Source organism: Gopherus flavomarginatus, chromosome 4 (assembly GCF_025201925.1).
Source record: "Gopherus flavomarginatus isolate rGopFla2 chromosome 4, rGopFla2.mat.asm, whole genome shotgun sequence".
NCBI classification, from domain to species: Eukaryota; Metazoa; Chordata; order Testudines; family Testudinidae; genus Gopherus; species Gopherus flavomarginatus.
Genome location: NC_066620.1, coordinates 64,221,156 through 64,248,940, shown reverse-complemented (window position 1 = coordinate 64,248,940; position 27,785 = coordinate 64,221,156). Strand labels below are relative to the sequence as shown.

Genomic DNA, 27,785 nt, shown 5'->3' with positions numbered 1-27,785 from the left:
AGCCAACTTGTGTATTATATAAACATGAATAATTTTACTAATATATGCATTCACTTACAGTGACAGATACCATGCAATTCAACAATAAAAAGTTGGTAATGTTTGCATTCTGCTCCATGCTTCCAATTCATACACCTTTTTTGCTCCTATACACATTTTTACCAAATAATTCTTTGGGTGACACTTTCTTTACAGTTTCAGAGTGGTAGCCGTGTTACTCTGTATCAGCAAAAACGACAAGGAGTACTTGTGGCACCTTAGAGATTGACAAATTTATTTGGGCATAAGCTTCCATGGGCTAAAACCCACTTCATCAGATGCATGGAGTGGAAAATACAGTAGGCAGGTATAAATACACAGTACATGAAAAGATGGGAGTTGCCTTACCAAGTGGAGAGCCCGTGCTAACGAAACAATTCAGTTAAGGTGGAAGTGGGCTATTCTCAACAGTAGAATACCAAGAGAAGAAAAATCACTTTTGTAACGGTAATGAGACTAGTGTAACCAGGGTGGCCCATTTCAAACAGTTGACAAGAAGGTGTGAGTAACAGTAGGGGGAAATTAGTTTTTGTAGTGACCCATCCACTCCTAGTCTTTATTCAAGCCTAATTTGATGGTGTCCAGTTTGCAAATTAATTCCAGTTCTGCAGTTTCTCGTTGGAGTCTGTTTTTGAAGGTTTTTTCGTTGAAGAATTGCCACTTTTAAGTCTGTTATTGAGTGTTCAGGGAGATTGAAGTGTTCTCCAACTGGTTTTTTAACATTAGAACTCTTGATGTCTGATTTGTGTCCATTTATTCTTTTGCATAGAGACTGTCCGGTCTGGCCAATGTACGTGTCAGAGGGGCATTTCTGGCACATGATGGCATATATCACATTGGTAGATGTGCAGGTGAACGAGCCCTTGATGGTGTGGCTGATGTGGGTAGATCCTGTGATGGTGTTCCTTGAATAGATATGCGGATGGAATTGGCAACGGGGTTTGTTGCAGGAATAGGTTCCTGGGTTAGTTTTTGGTGTGTGATGTGTAGTTGCCGGTGAGTATTTGCTTTAAGTTGGGGGGCTGTCTGTAAGCAGGGACTGGCCTGTCTCCCAAGGTCTGTGAGAGTGAGGGATTGTCCTTCATGATAGGTTGTAGATCATTGATGATGCACTGGAGAGGTTTTAGTTGGGGGCTGAATGTGATGGCTAGCGGCATTCTAATTTCCCCCACTGTTACTCACACCTTCTTGTCAACTGTTTGAAATGGGCCAACCTGATTACATTGGTCTCATTACCACTACAAAAGAGATTGTTCCTCCTTTGGTATTCTACTGTTGAGAATAGCCGTCTTCCACCTTAGTGGAATTGTCTCGTCAGCACTGACCCCTGACTTGGTAAGGCAACTCCAATCTTTTCATGTACTGTGTATTTATACCCGTCTACTGTATTTTCCACTCCATGCATCTGATGAAGTGGGTTTTAGCCCACGAAAGCTTATGCCTAAACAAATATGTTAGTCTCTAAGGTGCCACAAGTACTCTTCATTGTTTTTACTTTCTTTACAGTATGCTTTTTGATGTAACAGTAACCTTTGTTGCCATCTCCCTTGTATATTTCCACAATTCCATTATTTAAACGTGGCTTTTTGGCATCACTTAGTACCCACTCAGTTTTTGATTCACAAACAATATATGCAACAGCTTGGTTTTTATTTTCTTCAACTAATATTGTATGATCTCTAACAAGATATAATGAATCATCATTTTTTCCCTGCAGTTCCTATAATTCTGTCATGAATTATGTCATCTGCAAGATGTTTGTACTCATTGTTTATATGACTGTTATAAACTGATCAAATGTTTCATTTGCATTTTTTAAGTGTTAAACACCTGCTATTCAAATGTGATATAGTTGTAAGAACCCAGTATTGTCTAGAATTTTTGTTCAGGGCATTGTTTTTGCTCATTTCTTTATCCTCAAATTTAAGGTGTAGATTCTTAGCCATTTTGTGCAGTCACTGAAAGCACTATTGCAATTTTTATATGGACCCATCACCGTAGTATATCATAGTACCAATATCACAAGAATCCTGGAAGAATGGCACACCACCTTAGAGTCCACTGATCCAGGTACATCTATAGAAGGAAAGGAGCTGGAAGAGAAGCAGCTATTTTCCTCTTCCATTCCTGCTCCAATGCATTCAGACCCCCTACAACTGGATGAATGGTCCACCAAGATGAGTTTTGATTTACTCCAATCCAGAGCTGAAATAAGTCCTGGGAAGAACTACTCTGGACTTGTAAAGGACGAGTTAAAGAGAACTCACTCAGAAAATGAGCATTGACTTTGGCGCTGCTAGAGGGATTCCTAGAGAGACCTAGAATGCATATAGTTCTGTTCTGGAAACTTTCACTTCTCTCCAGCATTGATTTTTATCCTCCTCTTGGTGCATCTATTTCTTAAAGAGACTCCAACTAGCAGAGTGAGTGAGCATCAGGTTCTAGTGACTTACCTTGTAAAATTCAGTATATAAAAATGGATAAGGTCATGGTGTGGACCAATCTGAGATTTTTCTTCAAGGTGAAGTTCGAGTTCCGTCTTAATGAGTTTATCACTTGGCCTACTTTCGTTCTATGCCAGCATACCTTTTCCATAATAAAAAGGTCTTTGGGACTCTCTTTGGGGCAGATTAGAGTCTTTAGAAAGTCCACCCAATTTTTTGTTTCTTATGACACCGGTTTGCTGGGCAATTCCAGCAGTGCCCAGCAAATCGGTGTATAAGAAACAATGGGAGATGTCAAAATAGATGTCAAACTGCATCTCCCATTGTTATAATCTCGCCAGCATGAAATAGGAATGGCCAGTTTAAGGCTCATTCAATCAGAGGCAAGGCTGTCACTAATGCTGCATGTCCTAGGGATGTCTCCATTGCTTTAACTGTACAACAACAATATGGTCCTTTCCTACCAGGAGGATATCCTGGTTAATGATGGACACTCTTGGTGTTGCCAGTGTTTGGGAGACACTCATCTACTGGCCAAGTATAAGATCCATTCCTCACCAACTTCCACGGGACATGAATTGGTACTGCAGGAGTTTAGATATTCAAAGGATCTTCTTGTGTCAGATCAGCCAGAATTTCCATTATGTACTGCTTTTACTCTTCCACATCAAGATCTTCTGGGTCACTGACTGCACTTTTCATTGAAACAACCTTCTACCCTGATGTTGACCATTCAGAGTGAACAGTTATCACCCACCTATACCCAGAATTTGTTTACAATCAATCTTCTGATTTATAGATCTCGGTTCAGGGTTCTCGTGTCTATTAGGCAAGACAGCATTCTCCTACCTATTCTGAGGGAATAGAGGACAGATGATCTTGTCTCACACCTACCTGGGGTGACCAACTGTGGATGCCTCCTCCTTTGCCTTATGGGCCACCCCAGTGGCCTTATTGGGACCCCTGGGCTATGCACCACCAAAAATTCCTAAGAGCACCAAGTCATTTTCACAGGGTGCATAGGCAGACCCATTCCTCTGAGCACTCACTCCCAATTTACCAACAAGAGCCAGTGGAGGAGATCTTTGAGAAGCAGGAGGCAAGGGCTGACAAGGAGGTAACACCTCACACAAGTATTTCCTTTTCATTACCAGGTGAGGCTGTAATTCCACCAACACCTTCCATAGCAGATGACTTTAGACAATTTCAGGAGCTGATGAAATGTATCACAGATACATTTCAAATCTCTCTAGAAGAGATCCAGGGCTCTCATCATAAGCTCCTGGACATTTTAGATACAATACTTCAGCTCTGTGCGTGTGATGGTCATTGTGAATTAGGTTTTACTAGAGCCTGTTAGGACCACTAGTTTTGATGCTTGGTTGAGAGCCCGAACTATCCACTCCACAGGAATCTACTGCTGCACTAGCCTCCCTCCTTCCTTCCTGTGGATACTATCTTTCCCATTTCCAACCTTCATGAGAGAGAATACCAAATAGGTTTTGGAGGTCATAACATCTAGTTATTCCATCCTTGTCATTGCCAATCTTCTCTCCCCCTCCCCCCATCCCTTTTCAAGGACCCTTCACACAATCAGTTGCTTCCTTCCACACTTAGGGGTCATAGAATCAGTTTCAGTTCAGTAGAGGGGTCAGGGTTTCTATTCCAAATACTTTCTAGTCCTCAAAAAGAATGGGGATGGAGACCAATATTAGAAATCAGACATCTAAACAACTGCATGAAATAGCAGAAATTCAGGATGGTGGCCCTTGCAGCTATAATTCCCTCCCTAGATTCCAGGGATTGGTTAATGACTCTTGACCTTCAGGTCATGTATTTTCATGTCACAATTCATCCCTCTCACAAGAGGCATCTTCATTTTACAATTGACCATGATCACTTCAAGTACTGTGTGCTTTGCTTTGGTCTTTGCTCTGCACCAAAGATATTCTCAAAGATCATGGTAGTTGTTGCTGCCTACCTGTGTCAACTAATGATTGTCTTCCTTTATCTCTATGATTGGTTTTTCAGAGATCAGTCTTACCAAGAGGTCCTATTGGCAGTACAAATGACGTGGTCTCTGTTTCACAGTTTAGGCCTCCAACTCAATGTCAAAAAGTCCACTTTGACACTGGTATAGCAGATAAATTTCACAGGAGCTTCTCTGGATGCCATGACAACCAGGGCTTACCCACCTTCAGACAGGTTCATGTCCTTAAAAAAAAAAATCTCATTTAAAAGAATCAAATAAGTTATCAAACCTTGGCAAGAATTTGTCTTCAACTATTAGGTCATATGACAGCTTGTACCTTCATAATCCAACATGCAAGTTATACTGTCAGTGCTTCCAGATATGGCAAAGGACAGGTTTTGTACAGAACAAACACGATCTGGACAAGCAGGTGTCCTTTTTGGGTTCTGGAGTCACTCAATTGGTGGAAGGACCTCTCCAAGGTTTGTGTGTGAGTCCCTTTTGTTCAGGCTCCTCCTACCATCATTATAACATCAGATTCATCCCTCTTGGGATGGGGGTTGAGGGCTGATGAATCTTTTTCCACAGACAAGAAAGCCTACTCCAATATGGGACTTAAAACTTGTCCTTAATTGCCTGAAGAAACATCCTTTTGAACCATTAGCTACATGTTTGTTGCTGCACCTATCCAGGAAAACAGCTTTCTTGGTGGCCATCACTTCTGCCTAGCAGATCAGAGAAGTGGAGCTTTAATGACAGATCCCCCTTTTTACAAAGTTCTTCAGAGAAAAGGTCACATTACAACCACATCCTAAGTTTCTACCTAAAGTGTCTTCTGAATTTCATGTTAACTAGACTGTCATCTCTCAGTTTTTTCCTGAAACCACGTGAGACTAGGCAGGAAAATGCCCTCCATACCTTGGATATTAGAAAGGCATTAGCCTCTTATCTGTACAGAACCAAACTGTTCCAAAAGTATCTCAGACTGTTTCAGTTGTGAATGGATCCAAAGCATCCACAGTCTCCACCCAAAGACTCTTGAGGTGGATATCTGGGTATATTATTTCATTTTATGACTCTGTCAACATTCAACCTCCTTCTAGAGTGTTATCTCATTGGTCTCAATCTACTTTTATGGCATTACTCAAGATGCCCTAGTTGCTGAAATTTGCAGAGCTGCAACCTGGACTCCAGTACATATTTTTTCCAAGCATTATGCTTTGGTTCATGCCTTTAGATCAGATGCGGCAGTTGGCAATGAAGTTCTATCATCAGTATTAGACTCTGCCTTTCAGCTTCCTCCTCCTTGTGGGGATGCTACTTGGGAGTCATCTAAAGTGGAGCACCCATATCTTATTTAATGAAAGAAAGATTGTGCAGTAACTAGAGTTCTACGAGATGTGTTTCCCTGTGTATGCTCTACTACTGGCCTTCCTTCCCCTCTGCTTCAGAGTTTCCTCTGCAAGACTTTGCAGTAGAGAAGGAACTGAGGTCAGTTCACCTTTGCAGCCCTATCTAGCCTCAGTAAAGTGCATGAGGATGTTTAAGGCGCATGCACAGGCCAAACAGGCACTATTACAAAAAATCTCCGATTAAAGGCACATGGAGCTGTCGATCAATGGTGCGTGGGAACACATACACACCTGAAGTGCAACACCTGTGGGAGACATGTCTCTAAGAATTCCAGTTACTGCACAATGTGAGTAACCTTTCCTTTTGTTCTGATTTGGGGAGGGGACATACTTTTATATTTTTTAATTTTGATATTTGCAACGTATTATTTTTAAAATATTTTTGAATTGACATCATATAAAGGAACTGCACATAAAGGAACTGGCTGTAATTTTGGGATAGTGGTATTTATAACCTGTTAGGAATTACATATGACATCCTGACTCATACTCTAACCTTGTACCACCACTCTTAGGAGTCAGAATTCTTTAAAACCTTGCACTAAGAATCTAAGGCACAGAAGTAAGTATTTCTGTCAGAATGATATCTTCAGAAAAGCAGAACAACAAGTAATTTCTTTTAGTTTTTCTGATTTATAGTCTTTTTAATTTCATTCACAAACTGTTTATGTTGAACTGCTATAGCTGTTTTCTCCAATGTTATAATTTTTAAAGCTTAACTGCTTTGAGAACAGGGCTGGCTCTAGGCACCAGCATTCCAAGCATGTGCTTGGGGCAGCACTTTTCAAGGGGTGGCATTCCGGCCTTTTTTTTTGTTTGTTTTTGTTTTTGCTTGGGGTGGCAAAAAACCTGGAGCTGGTCCTGTTTGAGAGTTCACTTGCATCCATCTTCCAGCACAATCTTTAGTTTCATTTCTTATATAACTATATATGAGACAAAGTAGTGGATAGAGATGGGTGTAATCTGAAGATGGATAGGCAAAACTGACATATAAAGTTATGCTCTGAGTCAGTATACAAGTTCATGCTGTACTTAACTTGGAGGATAGGCAGGGCCAGCCCTCCAACACCAGGACAGACACCTTTTGGTAATAAACTGGTTTTATTCAGACTCTCTCTTGTACATCCTTATGACTATGTAGCAGTATAACAAAAGTACTTGTGTGACTGTATTGGTGTTGTAGGGCTAGCACTGACCACCTTCTTTTGGGGTCAAAATATGGCATATATTTATTCTACTTTATATTGACTTAGAGCATAAGTTTACACTAGCACTGCCCAGGCTGTATTAATCTGTAGATAGGGGATTTTAATCTCCAATGCTGTAAATCCATAAATTTTTACCATCAATTCTGTACTGCCTTATGAAAGAATGGATTTATTATTTAATAAGGGCCTTTACAGCTAGCCTTGTGTAATGGGGACAGTATGCATAGCTCTGCCCACCCTCATTCCCAAGAAGCAGCCCAAGGACAAATAGTGAGGGATTTAAATTATCCCCATATTGACTGGGAACATTTCACTTCAGAATGAAATGCAGAGATAACATTTATCAATACTTTGATAACTCCTATTCAACTTATTCATAAATGATCTGGAGAAAGGGGTAAACAGTGAGGTGACAAAGTTTGCAGATGATACTAAACTGCTCAAGATAGTTAAGACCAAAGCAGACTGTGATGAACTTCAAAAAGATCTCACAAAACTAAGTGATTGGGCAACAAAATGGCAAATGAAATTTAATGTGGATAAATGTAAAGTAATGCACATTGGAAAAAATAACCCCAACTATACATACAATATGATGGGGGCTAATTTAGCTACAACGAGTCAGGAAAAAGATCTTGGAGTCATCGTGGATAGTTCTCTGAAGATGTCCATGCAGTGCGCAGAGGCGGTCGAAAAAGCAAACAGGATGTTAGGAATCATTAAAAAGGGGATGGAGAATAAGACTGAGAATATATTATTGCCCTTATATAAATCGATGGTACGCCCACATCTTGCATACTGCATACAGATGTGATCTCCTCATCTCAAAAAAGATATACTGGCACTAGAAAAGGTTCAGAAAAGGGCAACTAAGATGATTAGGGGGTTGGAACGGGTCCAATATGAGGAGAGATTAAAGAGGCTAGGCCTCTTCAGCTTGGAAAAGAGGAGACTAAGGTGGGATATGATAGAGGTACATAAAATCATGAGTGATGTGGAGAAAGTGGATAAGGAAAAGTTATTTACTTATTCCCATAATACAAGAACTAGGGGTCACTAAATGAAATTAATAGGCAGCAGGTTTAAAACAAATACAAGGAAGTTCTTCTTCACACAGCGCACGGTCAACTTGTGGAACTCCTTGTCTGAGGATGTTGTGAAGGCCAGGACTATAACAGCGTTTAAAAGAGAACTGGATAAATTCATGGTGGTTAAGTCCATTAATGGCTATTAGCCAGGATGGGTAAGGAATGGTGTCCCTAGCCTCTGTTTGTTAGAGGATGGGGAGATGGCTGGTGGAGAGAGATCACTTGATCATTGCCTGTTAGGTCCACTCCCTCTGGGGCACCTGGCATTGGCCACTGTCGGTAGACAGGATACTGGGCTAGATAGACCTTGGTCTGACCCGGTACAGCCATTCTTATGTTCTTTTGACAGGAATTCTTGATCACAAATCCTTCCCTTCTTCTTCATGAAAAAATGTTACAGCTCCTTGACAAATTACAGATTTCTCTCCTTTCTCCTCTCCCAAAAGCCAGCACATTGGGGGAGAAGATTCAAGACTTTGCTCTCTCCTTACTCTGTTGTTAGCAGAATGGAATAATATCCCTGTGGAGAACTCTAAGGAGGTCACACAAAGGTCCCTTACCCTACGGCATACTCAGCACTGGGAAAGAATCTCTACCCTGAGGAGTTCACAATCTAGTTGATAACCTAACAAGTGTTTTCCATTTTCTAATTTCTATGATTCTACAAAGCATACAGTTTAGCTGTAAAGAAGCTATGTAATTTATGAAATATTCCTAATGATTTAATATTCCTCTCAGATATCAGAGTAACACCGCAGCCAATGTTCTTGACACCATTACCAATATTCAACCTAAGGAAAGTGGAGGTGGAGCAGGAGAAACTCGTGAAGCCATTGTATACCGATTAGCTGAAGATATGCTGGACAAACTGCCTCCTGATTATGTACCCCATGAGGTAAACTGTCTGGGTTTTTTAATTTCTTCAAGCGATTTGCACACGTGCATTCCACTCTTGGGTGTGTGCATGCCCTGCACATAATTGCTGGAAATTTCTCTCTCAATGGTACCTGTCTCAGTGGTTTGAATGCCCTCTTCTTCTGTGAGCTGCTGATGCTAGTGTAAAGGGCCCAACCAATCCCGAAGCATCTCATTTCCTTCATACCACCCATGACGGTCACTGGAACTGATCTTCTTGCTTTTGCGAGTACTTTCAGTGGACTGTGTTCTCCCGTATTTTATTGTAAATAGTTTAGTGTTTGTTTAGTTAATTAGTTAGGTGTTTACCCCATCTGAGGATTTCAGCTGATTCCTGGTGCCAAGGGATGCCTCAGTTACCAGGCTTTAAGCCCCACATTAAGGCTATGTCCATGAGTGACCTGCACTCAAGTTGCTTGAAGTGCCTTAAGGAAACTCATATTGGGGGAGTGTTGCCAAACTTTGCAGGGACTTTAAGCCTCACACAAAGGAAACCATGAAGCCAGGTTAAAGTTTCTACTCATGGAGGTGGCCTTGAGCCCTCCATTTGAGCCAGTTTGGTCAGATTTGGCACCAAGTTCCTGAGTCCCAACACTGCTCACCGTCCCCAGTTCCTAATAAGAGGCATAAAAAGCAGACTGACAAAAGGGGGAGCTCCCTGGCACTGAAGCTAGTCACAGGGATAGAAGTAGACTGTGGTGGTAAAGCTCTCCTCTCCTTTGGTACCGCCGAAGATGGCATCATTGACTTCAGTGCCTAGGCACGTTCTGTTGAGTCTGTAACCAGAGGGAGCTCCTTCAACCTCTGTGGCATCACACCATACTGACACTGTCTCAGTACCAACCATGCTGAAGGTGTTTGAAGCTGCCAAGAACCTCTTGACCCTGTTGGTGCCTGTACTGCTGGCAGTACAAGAGTTGATGCTATTGGTGCCAGTGCGCACAGAAGATCCAGCAGAATCACTACAGCACTCAGTACCATGCCAGCCTCATATACTACTGACAGCTCGTCCTTCAGTACCACCAAAGGGAAAACCTGTGATGCCTGCTTTCCCTGCAGATTTCCCTGCAGTCACCGGCACCATCTGGAATAAAGCCTCCAGGGACACTGGAAAGAGAATCATTGTCTTCCAAGTCAGAGATCGGGTCCTACATTTCCTGTCCTCAGAGCCATGTTTGATACCACTCCTCCAGAAGTTTCCACCCTTTCATGGATCTGGTCACAGGAGTACCATCAAGCAGTTGGCCAGGAGGTCACTGGGGGACTATGCCTATCCAGTGGCCTTTTGGAATTCAGGGGGCTTTGAGCCCATTTCCAGATCCTATTCCAGGCACTCCTATTCAATGGCATCGGAATGGTGTGTGCACCTACCCACTGGGTAGCACCTGTTCCTGACTCTGGTACCAGGCCAAGTACTGGACATCAAGATCCAGCTCAACAGGACTCTGCAGATCAAGAAATGGAGGAAGAGTATCCATAGGCAATGCTGGCCTCCTCTTCCTCTTCCCTTAAAGAAGCAGTCTCTGGTGGGGGGGAATATGTCGCCTCCCCCAGATGACTATTAGGTGCATAAGGAATTTTTAGAGGGTTTCCTTAAGTCTATACATACAGGTGGAGGAAGTAAAAGAATCCTCTCATTGCCTGGTTGATATTTTAGCTACTGCAGGTCCTTCAAAAGTGGCCCTGCCTTTCAATGAGGCCATTATGGTCCCAATTAAGGGGCTATGGCAGACCCCTGCATCCCTTTGCCCCACTTCAAAAAGGGCTGAGCACAAGTATTATGCACCTGCCCAAAGTTATGAGTTCCCTTACTCTCATCCCTTTACTCCTTTCTCCCTGGTGTAGTATCTGCTGCCAATGAGAGAGAAAAAGCCTGAGGCATCGGGGCACAACCCTAAAATCAAAAGATTCAAAGACGTTAGAAGTATTTGATAGGAAAGTTGTTCTGTTGTGGGGTTGCAGCTCAGGAGTGCAAACCAGCATTCACTTTTGGGCAGGTCTGACTTTAACGATGCTACATGCTACAATTTAAAAACATGCCCCAAGAGGATGCTAGGCAAGAATTCTCCTCACTAGTGGATTCGGGAGAATCAGTGGTAAGGGCCTCTTTACAAGCTTCTGAGGGTATGGTTGGCTCAGCAGCCAGGTTTATGGCTTTCACAGTGGCCATGTGTAGGAGCTCTTGGAGTCCTCCGGCCTCTTGGCAAAGGTCCAACCGACTGGTCAGGACCATCACTTGGAGGAATCCTTGCTCTTTCAGAGCAGACTGATGCTAAGCTCCATGGGATAAAGGCCATGAGGGCAATATTAAAGTCCCTTGGTTTGCACACCCTGGCCCCTTTCAGGAAGCAATTCAGGGCTCAGCATCCCCTTCAGTATTCTACTCCAGCTGTCCAACAGGACCTGCAGAAAAAGAATAGAGGTTATAGGCACAGACCACCTCCTCCTTCTACTTTTGCATCAATGCCTGCCCCTCCTAGACATCCAGTTTGTTCCAAGCAGGTGTTTTGCTGGGACACTCAAGGATGCTGTACCAATTCCCAGGATGCCAGACCCCATTTTTCCTTTGTTTGTAAACCACCTTTCCCATTTCCTCAGTGCTTGGTCCCATATCATCACAGACTGTTGGATGTTAAGCATCGTAGAAGTAGGATACACTCTCCAATTTATTTCTACCCCTCCTTCCCACTCTCCTTCCCAGTCCCTCTTCAGGGACACCTCACATGAAGAATTTCAGGTCCAGGAGGTTCAGTCTCTCCTTCAAGTGGGAGCCACAGAGGAGTTTCCACAGCATTAAGAGGGAGGGGTTTCTACTCCCATTATTTCCTAATCCCGAAAGCCAAGGGATGTCTCAGATCTACTTTAGACCTGCATTGGCTTAACTACTGTCTCAAAAAGATAAAGTTTTGCATGGTCACCCTGGCATCCATTATTACCTCTCTGGATCCTGGAGACTGATATGCCACCCTTGATTTAAAAGATGCGTACTTTCAAATATCAACATACTAAGGGCACAGAAAGTTCCTCATATTCATAGTGAAACACTGACATTACCAATTCATGGTGCTTCCGTTCGGCCTGTCTGCAGCTACTCAGGTGTTCACAAAATGTACGGTTGTGGTATCGGCATTCCTCAAGAGACTAGGAGTGCAGGTCTACCCTTACGTGGATGACTGGCTAGTCACAACTCAGTCCAAACCCCAGGTTATATCCAGCGTGCACTGTTACCACAAATTTCCAATTACAAGCGCAGGACATCAAGCCAGCTAAAGTGGAGCACCCACAGAGGTAACCATCTCGGAGAACCTCAGTTACTCCATAAGGTGAGTAACCTTCTCTTCAGTCACGGTTTCAGTGGTTGGATTGTATGAACCTATGTGCTTCACTATCACTGCTTACTTTCACTGTCACAAATATTCCCCTTCCTCAAACTTCAGAGCCTTTTTGCCTAAGTTCCTGCTTTGCAGATCTAAGAAACCATATCCAGATGCAAACTCAGCCATCTAAGGAGCTGTTACAAGATCCTTGATTATTTCTTGTCAGAATCTGAATCTCTTAGAAAAAGATGGATTCAATAAGAATATTTACTGACTTCCCTTGAGTCCCCCTTCCTCCCTCTAAAAATCCCACTGGGTTGTGTTTCCACAGTCTCAAATCACAGGCCTATCATTTATTTTTCTCAGTACTAAAAAAGCATTAAACTACCATATAGACAATACTTGCAAAACTTCAAAATTTAATTGACTTGTTTTCTCTACATTTCCTGTATTTTAGGTGAAAGCCCGTTTAATAAAGATGGGACCCCTTAATTCTATGAATATTTTTCTTCGTCAAGAAATTGACCGAATGCAAAAGGTTATTACACTACTCCGAAACAGTCTGAATGATCTTAAGTTAGCCATAGAAGGAACCATTATTATGAGTGAGGTGAGTATATGCATCTTTATCATAAAAAAGTACTCACTTTTTAACTAACACATTTCAGCTGTTTCGGTTAATTCATATATTATTATTTTCACTTTTTCAGAATTTGAGAGATGCACTTGATAATATGTATGATGCTCGAATTCCTCAACTGTGGAAAAGGGTATCTTGGGATTCTTCAACACTTGGATTCTGGTTTACTGAACTCCTGGAAAGAAATACTCAGTTCCATACCTGGATATTTGAAGGGAGACCAACTGTGTTTTGGATGACTGGATTCTTTAATCCACAAGGTAGGTACTGGCAGGATTTTGCTAATATTCATAGTACAGTGTATTATGTTTAATCACAATTTGATGCATTTCACTACAATGATGAAATAATGAGAAGTAGTTTTCTTCAATTCAGGAGTCTGGGTTATGGACCTAATGTAGCAAAAAAAAAATAATTTCTAAAGGAAATACGTTTTTATTTCCTGGTTTCCTTATGAATTGTAACCTTTCATCTAATTTTAAACTGCAAGTTGCAAGTACTGGAGACCTGCATTCTGCTGCAACAGGTAATTTAGCAACTGCACAGTAGCAAAAACAGATATGAGCACATTGTGAGGGAACTGGTTTTGTACATTGTAGAGAGATGTTATTTGTTGGCTTGTTTTAACCTAGATCAGATTGGTTCATTGTAGGTAGGAGGTGGAACCCACTCTCTTTCATTCTATGCTACCAGTCTTACAATGTAAACTCTTTGAGTCAGGTAATATATTTTATTAATATACTCTGATTTGTAAAGTGCCACATACATTTGCAATATTACATAAACAGTAGTAATGAAAACCTACTATGTAAATATTCCACCAGGGACAAATCTTTTCTTGACCTTTCATTGGCTATTGGCACCTTCAACCATTTCATACATCCTGATATCCTGTCCTCTTTTGGTCAGCTTCTTTTGAGGACATTGTTGCAAGCCTCACCAGATGTCACCGGCCTGGTCTACACTACACGTTTAAACCAATTTTAGCAGCGTTAAACCAATTTAACGGTGCACCTGTCCACACTACGAGGCCCTTTATATCAATATAAAGGGCTCTTTTAAATTGGTTTCTGTACTCCTCCCCAACGAGAGGAGTAGCGCTAAAATTGGTATTACCATATCAGATTAGGGTTAGTGTGGCCACAAATCGATGGTATTGGCCTCCAGGCGGTATCTCACAGTGCACCACTGTGACCGCTCTGGACAGCAATCTGAACTCAGATGCAGTGGCCAAGTAAACAGGAAAAGCCCCGCGAACTTTTGAATTACATTTCCTGTTTGCCCAGCGTGGAGCTCTGATCAGCAAGGGTGGCGATGCAGTCCCAAATCCAAAAAGAGCTCCAGCATGGACCGTATGGGAGATACTGGATCTAATCGCTGTATGGGGAGACAAATCTGTTCTATCAGAGCACCGTTACAGAAGATGAAATGCCAAAGCATTTGAAAAAAATCTCCAGGCTACACAGTGCTGCATGACAAGCGTAACGGAAAGCCAAAGAATCAAATGGACGCTCATGGAGGGAGGGAGGAGGTACTGAGGACTCCAGCTATCCCACAGTCCACAGCAGTCTCTGAAAAGTATTTGCATTCTTGGCTGAGCTCCCAGTGCCTGTAGGGTCAAACACATTGTCCGGCGTGGTTCAGCATATAGCTTGTCAATTTACTCCCTCCCCCCACCACGTGAAAGAAAAGGGAAAGAAATCATTTCTTGACTTTTTTCAATGTCATCCTATGTCTACTGAATGCTGGTGGTAGACACGATGCTGCAGCAGTGAAGAGCAGTATCCGCTCTTCTCCCCTCCCCGGTGGCAGACGGTACAATATGACTGCTATCCGTCGTCACCATCAGCCTGTGAGTGCTCCTGGCTGGCCTCAGGTGAGGCTGGCTGGGGGCGCCTAGGTAAAAATAGGAATGATTCCTGGTCATTCCCAGTAGATGGTACAGAATGGCTGGTAACCGTCCTCATCATAGCAACTGGAGGCTGAGCTCCATCAGCCCCCTCCCTTTCATGTGTAAAGAAAAGATTCTGTACTGCCTGGACTATCATAGCAACGGGATGCTGGTCTCCTCTCCCCCGCACTGCTTAATGTTCTGCCTGGACTGTCATCGCAGCGGGAGGCTGCCTCACCCTCATTTTATCTCACTAACAAGTCACTGTTTCTTATTCCTGCATTCTTTATAACTACATGACACAAATGGGGGGGGGACACTGCCATGGTAGCCCAGGAAGGTTGGGGAGGAGGGAAGCAATGGGTGGGGTTGTTGCAGGGGCAACCCCTGTGAATGGCATGCAGCTTATCATTTCTGCGGGATCTGACATGGAGCAGCTTTGCTCTCTGATACACTGGTTCTCTAGTACACTTGCCCCATATTCTAGGCAGGACTGACTCTATTTTTAGATACCATAAAAGAGGGATTGACTCGGGGAGTCATTCCCATTTTTGCCTTTGCGCCCCTGGCCGACCTCAGCCAGGGGCACCCATGATAGCAGCAGACAGTACAGAATGACAGATAACCGTCATCTTATTGCCAATTTACAATGGCAGCAGATGGTACAGAACAACTGATAACCGTCTCTGCTATCATGCAAAAGCAAACGAATGCTGCTGTGTAGCGCTGGAGTAACGCCTCTGTCAGTGGCATCCAGTACACATACGGTGACAGTAAAAAAAAAAAAAAAAAAAGCTGAACAGACTCCATGGTTGCCGTGCTATGGAGTCTGCCAGGGCAATCCAGGGAAAAAGGGCACGAAATGATTGTTTGCCGTTGTTTTCCCAGAGGAAGGAATGACTGATGACATTTACCCAGAACCACCCGCGACAATGATTTTTGCCCCATCAGGCACTGGGATCTCAACCCAGAATTCCAAGGGGTGGGGGAGACTGCGGGAACTATGGGATAGCTATGGAATAGCTACCCACAGTGCAATGTTCCAGAAATTGACGCTAGCCTCGGACCATGGATGCACACCGCCGAACTAATGTGCTTAGTGTGGCCACGTGCACTCGACTTTGTACAATTTGTTTTACAAAACCGGTTTATGTAAAATCGGACTAATCCCGTAGTGTAGACGTACCCACTGATACAGCTGCATGCTCCATCTCAACAGCAGTGGTGATGCAGGGGCTTTTTGGCTTTACCTTTCTGGCTTTCCAAGGGAGGTCCAGTTCACTGTGAAGGACCTTCCTTTTGAAGCATCCAAATTCTTTGCAGAAGAGACAGATGAATCCCTCCCTACACTAAAAAAATTCCAGACCCACTTTGCATTCACTGGGAATTTACAAGGCATTATAAACCCCAACAGAAAAGACAGTGATTACAAAAGCGTATACCAGCTGCCCCATGTCACAACCATCTGCGTCTAAACACCAATTTTGGTGTGTTGAGTGAGCCCCGAGCTCCCATCTGCACTTTTATTTGCTGCAACAACCCAAACATCTCCACTCCTTTGGTAACCGCCTTCCGAGTTTTGACGAAAAGAGTAACATATAACCACAGACAAGCGAGCATTGGAGATCATCATCTCTACAGGATATTCGATCCACTTTACCAGTCTCTTTCCTGTCCCTCTTCAGGGACCCTTCTCACCTTTTACATCAGGAAACAAACTGTCTTCTGAACCTAGGTGCTATAGAACCGATATCCACCCAACAGAGAGAGAAGGGCTTCTATTTAAATTTCTTCTTGATATCGAAAAAGAACAGCAGTTGGAGAACCATTCTGGATCTAAGATCACTCAACGGATTTTAAAGATACAATGCTTTACTTTACAATGGTTACTTTGGCAGCAATAATCCTATCTGTAGGCCAGGGGAACTAGTTCTTGGCCCTCGACCTACAAGATGCTTACTTTGATATCACAATCTACCCATCCCACAGAAGGTTTCTAAGAATCACTCTGGGACAAGACCACTTTCAATACAAGGTGCTCCCATTTTGTCCATCATCCGCACCTAGAATGTTCTCAAAGGTCTTTTCTGTGGTAATGGAACACGTTTGCAAACAAGTAATTATGATATTCCTATATCTAGGCGATTGCCTGCTCAAAGCACGCTCCTTTGATGATGATTTGAAGGCCACATGAAAGACTATGGACCTATTCCTCCAACTGGGACTACAATCCAAAAGTCTACATTAACTCCATTCATTCATAGAGGCCTACCCACATACAGTAGAAGCCAAAGCTTTCCTTCCATTACACAGGTTCAGTACCTTAGCCAAGTTAACTTCGACAGGTCAGACCAGCCTTCAGACCTTGGGGATACGTGAGACACGTGGCAATGAGCACCTTTGTAATAAATCACGAGACTCCACATGCACTGCCTTCCGGGATGACTCAGAACAGTGTACGTACAAGCACACACAGCTTAAACTTTTAGTGATGCCCTTGTCAGTCAAAACCTCCCTTGACTGTCAGAATGACCCTCACAATGTCTGTGCAGGTGTTCGCGTCACTCAGCCAACCCCAACGTTAATATTGACAACAGATACATCCCTGTTAGGACAGGGAGCCCACCTGGACACCCAGGCTATCTAAGGCAAATGGTCCCCACTTGAATCCACACTACATATCAATTTACTGGAACTCAGAGCAGTCAGGAATGCCTGTACACATTTCCTACCACTGATCAAGGGCAACATATAAAGATTATGGCAAACAACATTTCGTATGTTTTACATAAACCACTAGGGAGGAGTAAGATCACCTTCCCTTTGTGCTGAGGCAATGAAACTCTGGAACTGGTGCATCTGCTACCACAGCAACATCTCTTATCAGACTTATTTGCTGCAGCCAGAAACAAGAAGTGCTCCCAGTTCTGCTTCAGGGCCAGCCTGGGACATCACTCTCTTTGAGATGCCTTTCTCCTACATTGGAACCCAGGTCTCTTCTATGCCTTTCCACCAATTCCTCTAATACCCAAGGTCTTTCTCAAGACAAGAAAACAAAGAGCCAGGGTTATACTTATAGTTCCCACATGTTCAAGACAAACATGGTTTCCATACCTTGCTCAACTGGTGACTTACCTACCAATCACTCTTTAGCCTGTTCCTCATCTCTTCTCTCAGGATGCTGGCCGGATCCAGCACCCATCTACAGGTTCTCCGATTCAAGGTGTGGCTCCTCGATAGTTCCAAAACTAGGAAATTATCTGCCCTGAGGATGTAAAGATGGTGCTGCTACAGAGCAGGAAACTAACTACTTATCACATGTATATTCAAAAGTGGAAGAGATTCTAACTCTGGTGTGACTCAAAACACATTACTCCTACATCGTCTCCATTACCGCTTGTGTTAGGTTACATCCTAGAACTAAAAGGGTCAGGACTATTGCTAAACTCCATAAAAGTGCCTCTCACAGCTATCCCCACCTTCCATCATAAGACAGATGGTTATTCTGCTTTGGCCCTCCTACAACAAGAAGGTTTCTCAAGGATATGAGTAACCTCTTCCCACAAATCTAGTGCTCTACTCTGGCATGGGACCTCGACCTTGTCCTTAGGTGTTTTATGAGGCCTCCCTCTGAACTCCTGGCCACCTGCTCTCTTCTACACCTCTTGACAAAAACTGAATTCCTAGTGGCCATTATGTCTGCTCAGAGAGTGGGAGAGATAGGTGCTGTAATGGCAAAAACGAGGTTACATTATGACTGCACCCAAGTTTCTACCAAAAATATCTTCAGACTTCCATATAAATCAGCTTATCCACCTTTCAGACTTTTCTTTCCTGAAACCACACCAAGGAAAAAGGGAGGTGATTTTACACACACTCTATGTCAGGAGAGCATTAGCCTTCTTTTGGATAGGAGTAAACCCTTCAGGAAATCTCGCAGACTATTTCTCTCCATTGTGGACTGATTGAAGGGATCCTCAATCTCTAAACAAAAACTGCATTCCCATTGCTATCACACTCACGACCTTCAACCTCCCTCTAGAGTTTCAGCTCACTCTACGAGATCTCTCTCCACTTCCATAGCCTTTTTTAAGGACGTTCCAGTTGCAGAAAAATGCAGAACAGTGACTTGGACTTCTGCTCATACATTTGCTGAACATTATGCAGTCACTCACAACTCAGCTTCCGATGCCATATTTGGCTCCACTGTTTTATCCTCAATCCTAGACTGGACTCTGAAACCCCACCTCTCTATTAGGGGCCCTGCTGCGGTCCCCTAGAGTGGAGCACCCATAGGGACACTACTTGAAGAAGAAAAGTTTACTCTCCTTGTGCAGTAACTGTGGTTTTGCAGATTGTGTGTCCTTAGGCATGCTCCACTACCTGCCCTCCTCTCGTCTGCTTCGGAGTTATTACCAATGAGATCTGTGATAGAACAAACTCAGGGTGGATTGCTTGCACAGCGCTATCTAACCCTGATGAAGGGCATGAGACTGGGAGAGCATACGTGCAGGCCAAATGGATACTGCTCCCTAAAATCTCCAATCTGAGACACAGCGGGCACGAATACACCTGGAGTGGCGCACCCATAGGGATTCGCATCTCAAAGAACCACAGTTACTGCACAAGGTGAGTAAACTTTTCTTCTGTCTAGCTAATCTTATCCATTCTCACAGGTTTGACTGCTATCTCTAAGCCAGTGATTCACAAATCTATTTTTCTGTACTCTTGACCTTTTCTTCCTTTATTCTGGCTGCATTTCAGCCTGTCTCTATGACATCTCCATGTAGTTGTCTAGCTGGCAGTATAAACCAAACATGGCTAAAACTCAGCTCTTCATCTTTCCTCTCAAACTTTCCCCTGTTCTTTCATTCTTAGTAACCTTTGACAAAACTGCCATCCTCTCAGGAACTCAAGACAATAATTTTGATATCGTTTTTTACTCCCCTTTCCACAGGCCATATCCAACTCTTGTAGCCTTTTCTGCAGCCCAACGTCTCCCACAATTCTGATACGTATGAACTATTCTCCTCCTGTCTGCTGTTTCTGGAGGTAGTTCAAAGCTGCTGCACAGCTTGTGCTAGCCATACTCTCTCCTCCTGCTTGCTGCCAGATCTTCTGCTTCCAGGGCAGCAGTCAAGTGGTGATTTGCTTCACTCCTGTCCTTCTGTTTGATTTTTTATTTTTAACCATTTTTCAGGCAAAGTGTTCGTATTTATTTTCAAGCCTCCCAGCCTCCTCCTGGGCTGGGAGCTGAAGAGTCTGAAGCCTCCAGCCTTCTCTGCCCTGTTTCAGGGATAGTAGAGCAAGTACTGGATTCTGAGCAGCATGCTATCCAGAGCCTCCACTGCAGCACCTCCTAGCTGAGATTATCTGCCCCCTTTCAAACAGGCAGAGCAGCCGTGCAAGCACTGGGCAAAATCCAAAAGGTGCTCTGTATATGAGGTAGCTTTTTGAGGCTTGGTAGAAAGTAAAAAATGCACATCCTACATCTAGCCAGCTGGCCCTGTCTCTGCTAGGGCACAGGGCTCTGTGTCAGGTAGGCATGTTGGGTCCCTTGTCCACCCAAAAAGACGCAACTCAACAGAAAAATTTGACCAGGAGACACAGAGCACAACAGGGAGCGGCTCTGAGGATGAGTAGGACTTCATCCAGTCCATTCATAGGGTAAGCCCTTGAGCAACAAATGACTGTAAAGATAAACCTTTTCTGTGCTACCAGTCCCCACCACAAATCCTAAAGTGAGTCCTACAATCCCTGAGGAGAGAAGCAAGGCTCCTACAAAGCTCCCCTTCGTCGCACTGTGTATCGGGGGATTTTCATGATACTCTGGCGTACATTCTGTAAAACCTAGAGACTCCCCAGGTCCTAAAAGGTAAAAGCCAATATGCCCTTTGCAAGATAGGAATTACTATTGTTAATAAACAAGTGGGGGTGAAAATCGGGATTAGACACCCTTCTCTTTTGCCTTCTCCGCCAGGGGACTGTTTACTGGGGCCTTTCTCCCCCACAGAATCTCTTAGTGCTCTGTACCAAACTCACTGCCCCTTCCTCACCCTGCAGCATGTATGGGCATGCAGAGAAGTCTATCTCCTGGGCAGCCATGCCTCAGGCTGCAGCCTAATGGAAATCGTGCCTGTCTGGCTTTCAGCCCAAGGAAAGGGGTCAGATTTGAGGCAGCAGCAGAATGGGAATTGTGACTTCAAATCATCAGCCACAAACTCTTGCTCTGCCAGGGAAAGGCAGGAAAGGGTCTGTCCCTCTCCACTCCACATTAAAACCTTTAGCACTTCAGGTAGCCTGTGACAAGAACAGAGGCACATGAGGATTCACTCCCCCAAAAGATGCACCATTTTGGGATTACAGAGCATGTAAACGGGTAGACTCACCCCCGCAGCGCCTCCTGCTGGTTACTTTGGGGAATTAGCTCGATTCCAGCTACGGAGCGCCCTCTGCAAGTCGGTGATCCACCTGTCCTCTGCTGGCCCCAGGCCCCTCCCTGGACCTCGGTGCCCCTTTAAATGGGTCTCCCCCCATCCCAGGGGAACCCTCACCCCACTATCCCCACTTTGCCTCAGTATTGGCTATTGCCCGGTCATTGTCTAGCCCCCCCGCCCTGGGGCAGACTGCAGTATCAGCCACTCATCATAGGCAAAGGGGGTTTGGCCTGGTTGCCTTTACCCACCCTCCGGCTGCCCCTCTGCAAGCCCAGTACCTTGGAGGCCTAGAATTAGGCCCTGCAGCCTGGGGAGGTGCTGGCCTAGGGCTTCCCAGCTCCTAAGGCCTTTCCCCAGCCCTGCCTTCCTCTAGGTCCCCTGGGTGAGTTCCCAAGCAGCCAGGCCTGTCTCCCTCTCCAGTCAGAGAGAGACTCTTTCTGCTTCTGGCTCCCCTGGCCTTCTTATACAGCCCTGTGGATCAGTTTGGGGCATGGCCCCCAGTTGCAGCCACTGCCGCCATCAGCCCAGGCTTCTGGCTCCAGCTACGGCCCCTTGCCAGGGCTGTTTTAACCCCTTCTCTCCCGGAGCAGGAGTCCACCCTGCTACAGAGGGGTAAGAGAAAAGTCCCTTCCCATGTTCAAAATAATCCTGATGTACTGAGTAAAGCTCCAAGTGGTATCAGGTTGCTCCTATACCATTTACTTGGGGGCTGGCCTGCCTGGGAGAGCAGGAAGGAAGCCTTTCAGGCTCCCAGGGACAGATAACCAGCTATTTTCACAATTGAGGTGTGTGTACCCCGTGCCAGGATGAAGGGCTAGGGGAAAAAGTACCACACATGAATTTAAAAAAACCCAACCAACTACAGGACTTTTCCAGAACAGAATGTCAGTCGGTGGCTTTCAAAAAACTCATTAATATTAGTAAAATATCTTCCTCTTGAAGCTTTATTAGATACATGTTTTCCTGTTATACTTCCTTTGGGGGCATCTTAAGATCCAAATGAGGACACCTGATTAAACTGATTAACCTGAGTAAAATATTTATATAAAAAACAAAGAAATTTCATAAATTTTGTGAGCCTAAGGTTCACGCAGCAGTAGTTCCACCAGCGAAAGATGTATTCACACCTTCAGAAGGGGACTTCCTTCCAAAAGAGCCCATACAATCATAAGAGTGATGATACACTGCACAGCAATTTCAAAGCCACTGCCATACCTGTTTAGATGAAAAGTATTTTCAGATATTTAATAGCAACACCTTCTTCATGGTAAACAAGCGTTCATCTTCTAAGGCAGGGGTCCCCAACGCAGTGCCTGTGGGTGCCATGGTGCCCACTGAGGCATCTATGTGCACCCACATACTGGCCAGCAGATGAGCATCCACCGAAATGCCGCTGACAAGCTGCGTTATCCAGAGGCATCGCCACAGTATTTCGGCGGCAACGCCTCTGAATGATGCTACTTGTCGACGGCATTTTGGCAGTGACACCTATTAATGTTGCTGCTTGTTGGCGGAATTTTGGTGGATGCTCGTCCGGCGCCACGGTCCTCCATGGCTCGTCGTCTGGTGCCCGCCAGACGACAAAGGTTGTGGACCACTGTTCTAAGGGTATGATCTTTGCTTAGATTGAGATGTTGCAGGTCCTTTCTTGGTCACAGCCTTGATATGATTTGTGATGAGCAATGGATTCTAACTTGGTAGCTATAAGGATGTCATGTTACACCCATGATAGTGCATCCAGACTTACAGCTAAGAGCTATTGATGGAAACATCAGATAAGTAAATAGCTGAGGCTACAGAAAGGCTTCAACTCTCATCACAGTAGTCCATTGGCTGCTACCAACACCTAGGGTATCCAAGAAGGGACTAAGTATCCTGGCTGAGCGGGCGGGGGGAAAATCTGAAGCAGAAGCTTTCAAGGAAACCTAGATAAATCTTCTGATCTCCCCTTTCCACCCAGAGTCTTAGGTGGCTGGTAGTAGTCATAGTAAGGCACACACTACTACAACCCAGATTCTGGATCTCCTCCATGTGCATGGCTTTGCAGTAACACAAGGAAAAGCTCCCTGATTCACTTGGCAAACATAATTCACCTGGGACTGGAAACGGACACTTTGATGACAAAGATCTGCGCATCACTAGACAGATTCCAGAAGATCCAGGATCTAATATCAATGCTGGACAAGTGAATGAAGCCAACCATAGCTCAATATCTTTAGACATTAGACCTTCTGGTCTTGTGCATATGAGTCTCCCCATGGGTAAGGTCACATATCAGGTATCTCCTGGCCTTTCTTTGGAGAGTGGGGCTGTGAGGAGCTGCACTTGCCAGTGACACCAAATCATGATTAGGTGGCGGGATCATGATTCTCCTCCATCTCTAGAGTCCTCTGTGGATGGTGGCTTGGGCACAGTGGTGGTCTCCTTTCCAGTAGACAGTAACTCAGCCCTCTGGCCAGGTCACCAGTTGAGTCTGCCCTCTTCTGGTAGTGGGGGGATAACAGTCCAACCAAATATATAAGTCCAGCATCCCCCACAAAACAGCCTTCAGCCTACATACAGGGCTCTGGGAGCTGCACACCTTTGTCTCAGAGCTTACAATGTGTCTATCCCCCTTAGCTCAGGGGATAGAGATTTGTGCCCCCTTTGCAGGAGGTGAATTGGTAGGGGAGCCCAGGCCATCTCTTCCAACTGGGCTCCAACCCAGGAGCCCTATGAGAGGCAGCAATATAAAACACCCAGGAGTGCTTCAGAACTGCCTCCTTTGGTCACTTTCTACCACTTACCCACCCAGTCCAGGTTGTGGTCAGAAAGCCTCACAAATGATCCACCAGACAACGGAGTGAAGGGTTCCCTAGGGCTTAGGGAAAGTCTGGTCCTCTCCTAGGGGCTGGAGTAGCTGTTGCCTGTAGACTTCTCTCCTGCAGCCAGGGCTTCAGCTGGGCCCTTTTTCAGGAACAAGGCAGGTCCTAGCCTGTCTGCCCCCTTCGGAGCTATCTGGCTCTCTTTTAAGCTCCTCCTCCAACTGGAACAACTCTGCAAGTATGGCGGGGTGGAGCCACATAGGCCCAAAACTGCTTCTTTACTCTTTCTGTTCCAAGTGTAGGGGTTATATAGCCCATCACAGGGACCATTCCCTGAAGTGCATGCAACATGAGATGCTGGTTCCCAACCAGATGTTGGATCCCCTAAGATGATGGACAGTTCCATAGAATATGCCTTCCAGGTCTGCAGGTTGTCACAACACAAACCAGTCTGAAAGAATAGGGAGCACTTCTGGGACCAAGAACAATGCTGACTATCTGGAGCTCCAGGAAGGGAACCGTAACATCAAGTTCTTGGAGCTCACAGCTGTCAGACTAGCTCTGCTAAGATTCCTGAGCTACCTACAGGGCAATCCCATCTTGGTCCAATCAGATGTGTCCATGGTTGGATATATAAACAATCAAGGAGGAACAAGGAGCATAGCTCTACATGCAGAAACTGTGGAGACAATGGAGTGGGTAAACAAGACTCTCCCTTTCCTAAAGGTAAGACATATAAAGAGAGAGCAGAAACAAAAGGCGACTGGCTCAGCAGATGCAAAGTCAATTACTTGGCATAATGCCTTAACCAGGAAGTGTTTACTTTGATCTCGCAGATGTTCGGTCTCCCCTGTCAACCTTCTTTGCCAATTGCAAGAATGCAAAACAGCCAGAAGTCTTCACCTGGGAAACAAACCCCTAATCCATGGGGACAAATGCTCTGTTACACAGATGGCTGCAAGACTTGCTATATGCCTTCCTGCCCTTCCCTCTCCTAGGGAAGATGATCCAAAATATAAGGTGAGAAAAAGCAAGGATGATAGTGTTAGCTTCGTACTGGCCAAGGAGACCCTGGTTCTCTTATCGGACAGAATTCAAGCTAGAACCACAGTTAGATGATGATACCAGACATGTTTTTTCCAAGGCCTGTTCCTCCATTCAGTCTCAGATTGTTTGGCTATTGAAAGAAAAGTGTTAGTTGTACTTGGCCTATCTTCCAAAGTGATCATGATTCTGCTCTCATCCAGGGGAGTTTCCATGCTAAAAACCTATGGACCAAGTTCAGTTTGTGGTGCCAAGAGAACAATATTGATCCATGGGATCCTGGAATTCTGGCCACTCTGGACTTTCTTTGGGAAGGTGCAGATAAAGTCCAGTCCAGCACCATAGCACACTAGGTATTAGCCCTAAGTAGTGTAGTCTTCGCAGGATCCTTGGGCTCCTTGGTAGAATTCTCAGGTATCCAGATTTCTCAGAGCAATCAGACCGGCCAGACCATTAGTCAGACTGATATTCCCTAAGTGGGATCTACCACGGGTATTGAAAGTTGTTAGCACCTCTGCCTTTGACCCTATGACTTCCTTCATTCTGCCCATGGAAACAGTACCCAGCCACAAAGCAGTGGTGGACCCTAAATATCAAAAAAGCACGAAAGACTTACATCAAGCGAACAAAATCCACAAGTAGATTGAACTCCTTGTTCATTTCCTTTCATCCTGAGGTGCCAAGGATTTAAAGTATCCAAGCTGTCCAAAGATGCTGTCATTTGAATAGGAGATCCGTCAGGTTAATGACCCATGATTGCGCTTAACTGGTTGCCATTTGTCAACACCTCTAGGAATCCGGGTTGTTTTTCAATAGATCTGTATAGCTCTTGTACTGCTAAGAGTAAATTGTGCATGTTTAGAAATTCCGTTGTAGAATCTGTGTTATTTGCATATGCTGTCCAATAATCCCCAAAGCGGGAAAAGGTAAACCAAAGGGTGCATAGCTTTGGTGAAACTCTGTGAACATGCAACAGCTACTGTGGAGGCTTGAGAGAGCTGGCACTAGTTTCAGGACCTAGGCAGATCATCACTGTCAAGAGGGTGTCAAACACAGGGTCTGTACCTGAAGCATGTGCCTAAAGGCCCAGAGCCAGTGCCTATTTCTGCCTACCCCCAGCAAGCCAAGAGCAGATGAGACCCCACGTTGGGTCCAGTTCAGTAGCCTGGGGAGTGTTCACTAGGTGGACCCCATCCACCTTCTTGTTAGTTCTTTTGCTCAAGTGAGCTACACTAAATTCTGTGGCTTGACTTTTCAGGATTCCTGACAGCAATGAGACAAGAAGCAACTCGAGCGCATAAAGGCTGGGCGTTAGATACAGTTACAATACATAATGAAGTTTTAAAGCAATCTAAAGAAGAAATCACAACACCCCCTAATGTATGTATGACATGTGAAGATATTTTTATATTAAATTCTGTATTTAATATATATTTTTTCATAATTAAGGCATTTCAAATTGCTAGAAGAAAAGTTGACACTGTATTCACCTCACAGTTTTTACCCATTTTAGAAGATAAATACAAATTACAGAAAATGTGAGGATTCTTACTTTCTCTTTTGCAGCTTATGAAAATAAAGTATTAAAGAAATATTCAGATATTCACATTAAGCTATACTAACTCTTGGGTTCTGTGTTGAACTGAAATAGAAAATATCTGTGCTATTTACTAAAAAATGGGATAAAGGTGCACCTATCAAAATGCATCCATTCTTCGGTCATGGAATAATTATGGCATATATTCTTACGATTTATGTAAAGTACTTCAGAATGAATGTTAGATAATATCTTCTTTTTGATGAACTCACTTACTCAACTAACTAATCTCCACTCATTTCAATCACATTATGCTCTGAAGATTTTTCAAGTTATTTAATGTTAAATTATAAATTCATTTTTTTCTTATTGCAGATCCTTCTAACTATAATACACATGTTTATTTTGAGAGGTTTAAATTAATTATTCATTTTATAAGTTAAACCAGATACCATATATGCATAACATATCTGCTCCCTCTCCACACAGGAAGGGGTTTATATTTACGGACTGTACTTGGATGGTGCAGGCTGGGACAGACGTAATAGTAAACTCACTGAACCTACACCAAAGATTCTCTTCACAATACTCCCTGTGGTGCACATATTTGCTGTTAACACAACCGGTCCCAAGGATCCCAAATTCTATGTTTGTCCTATTTACAAGAAACCCAGGAGGACAGATCTGACCTACATCACTGTGATCTATTTAAGGACAATTGTATCTCCAGATCATTGGATACTGAGAGGAGTGGCGCTCCTGTGTGACATCAAGTAAACCCTGTCCTTCAAACTATGACAGAAACTTTATAGAGTATAGCACATGTAACCAGTTACACCTATCCTAAGCTGCCTTTTTTCTAATTGTTTAATATTTTGCCCTTTGTCCATTGTATTAAATCTTTCAATATGAATAATTTAAATGCAAGTTCTAAGAATGATTCTTTTCTCCCTCAGTCTAAAGAAGTTATTGAACTGGTAATGGAAATTATTATTTCACTGGTGATGTTTTTGAAGTCAAGTATCTGAGTAACTGTA

The 27,785-nt window shown here is 44.0% G+C and overlaps 1 protein-coding gene across 1 annotated transcript in view; it reads left to right on the top strand.

Annotated features, from left to right (window-relative positions):
- Positions 1-27,525, top strand: part of DNAH8 (dynein axonemal heavy chain 8) — a 593,210-nt gene extending 565,685 nt beyond the window's left edge. Inside the window, exons 90-94 of the mRNA XM_050948396.1 lie at positions 8,902-9,058; positions 12,853-13,005; positions 13,106-13,295; positions 26,470-26,591; positions 27,238-27,525. Of these exons, the coding sequence (XP_050804353.1) occupies positions 8,902-9,058; positions 12,853-13,005; positions 13,106-13,295; positions 26,470-26,591; positions 27,238-27,525 (910 nt within the window). The remainder of the gene's footprint in view (positions 1-8,901; positions 9,059-12,852; positions 13,006-13,105; positions 13,296-26,469; positions 26,592-27,237) is intronic.
- Positions 27,526-27,785: the final 260 nt, after the last annotated feature.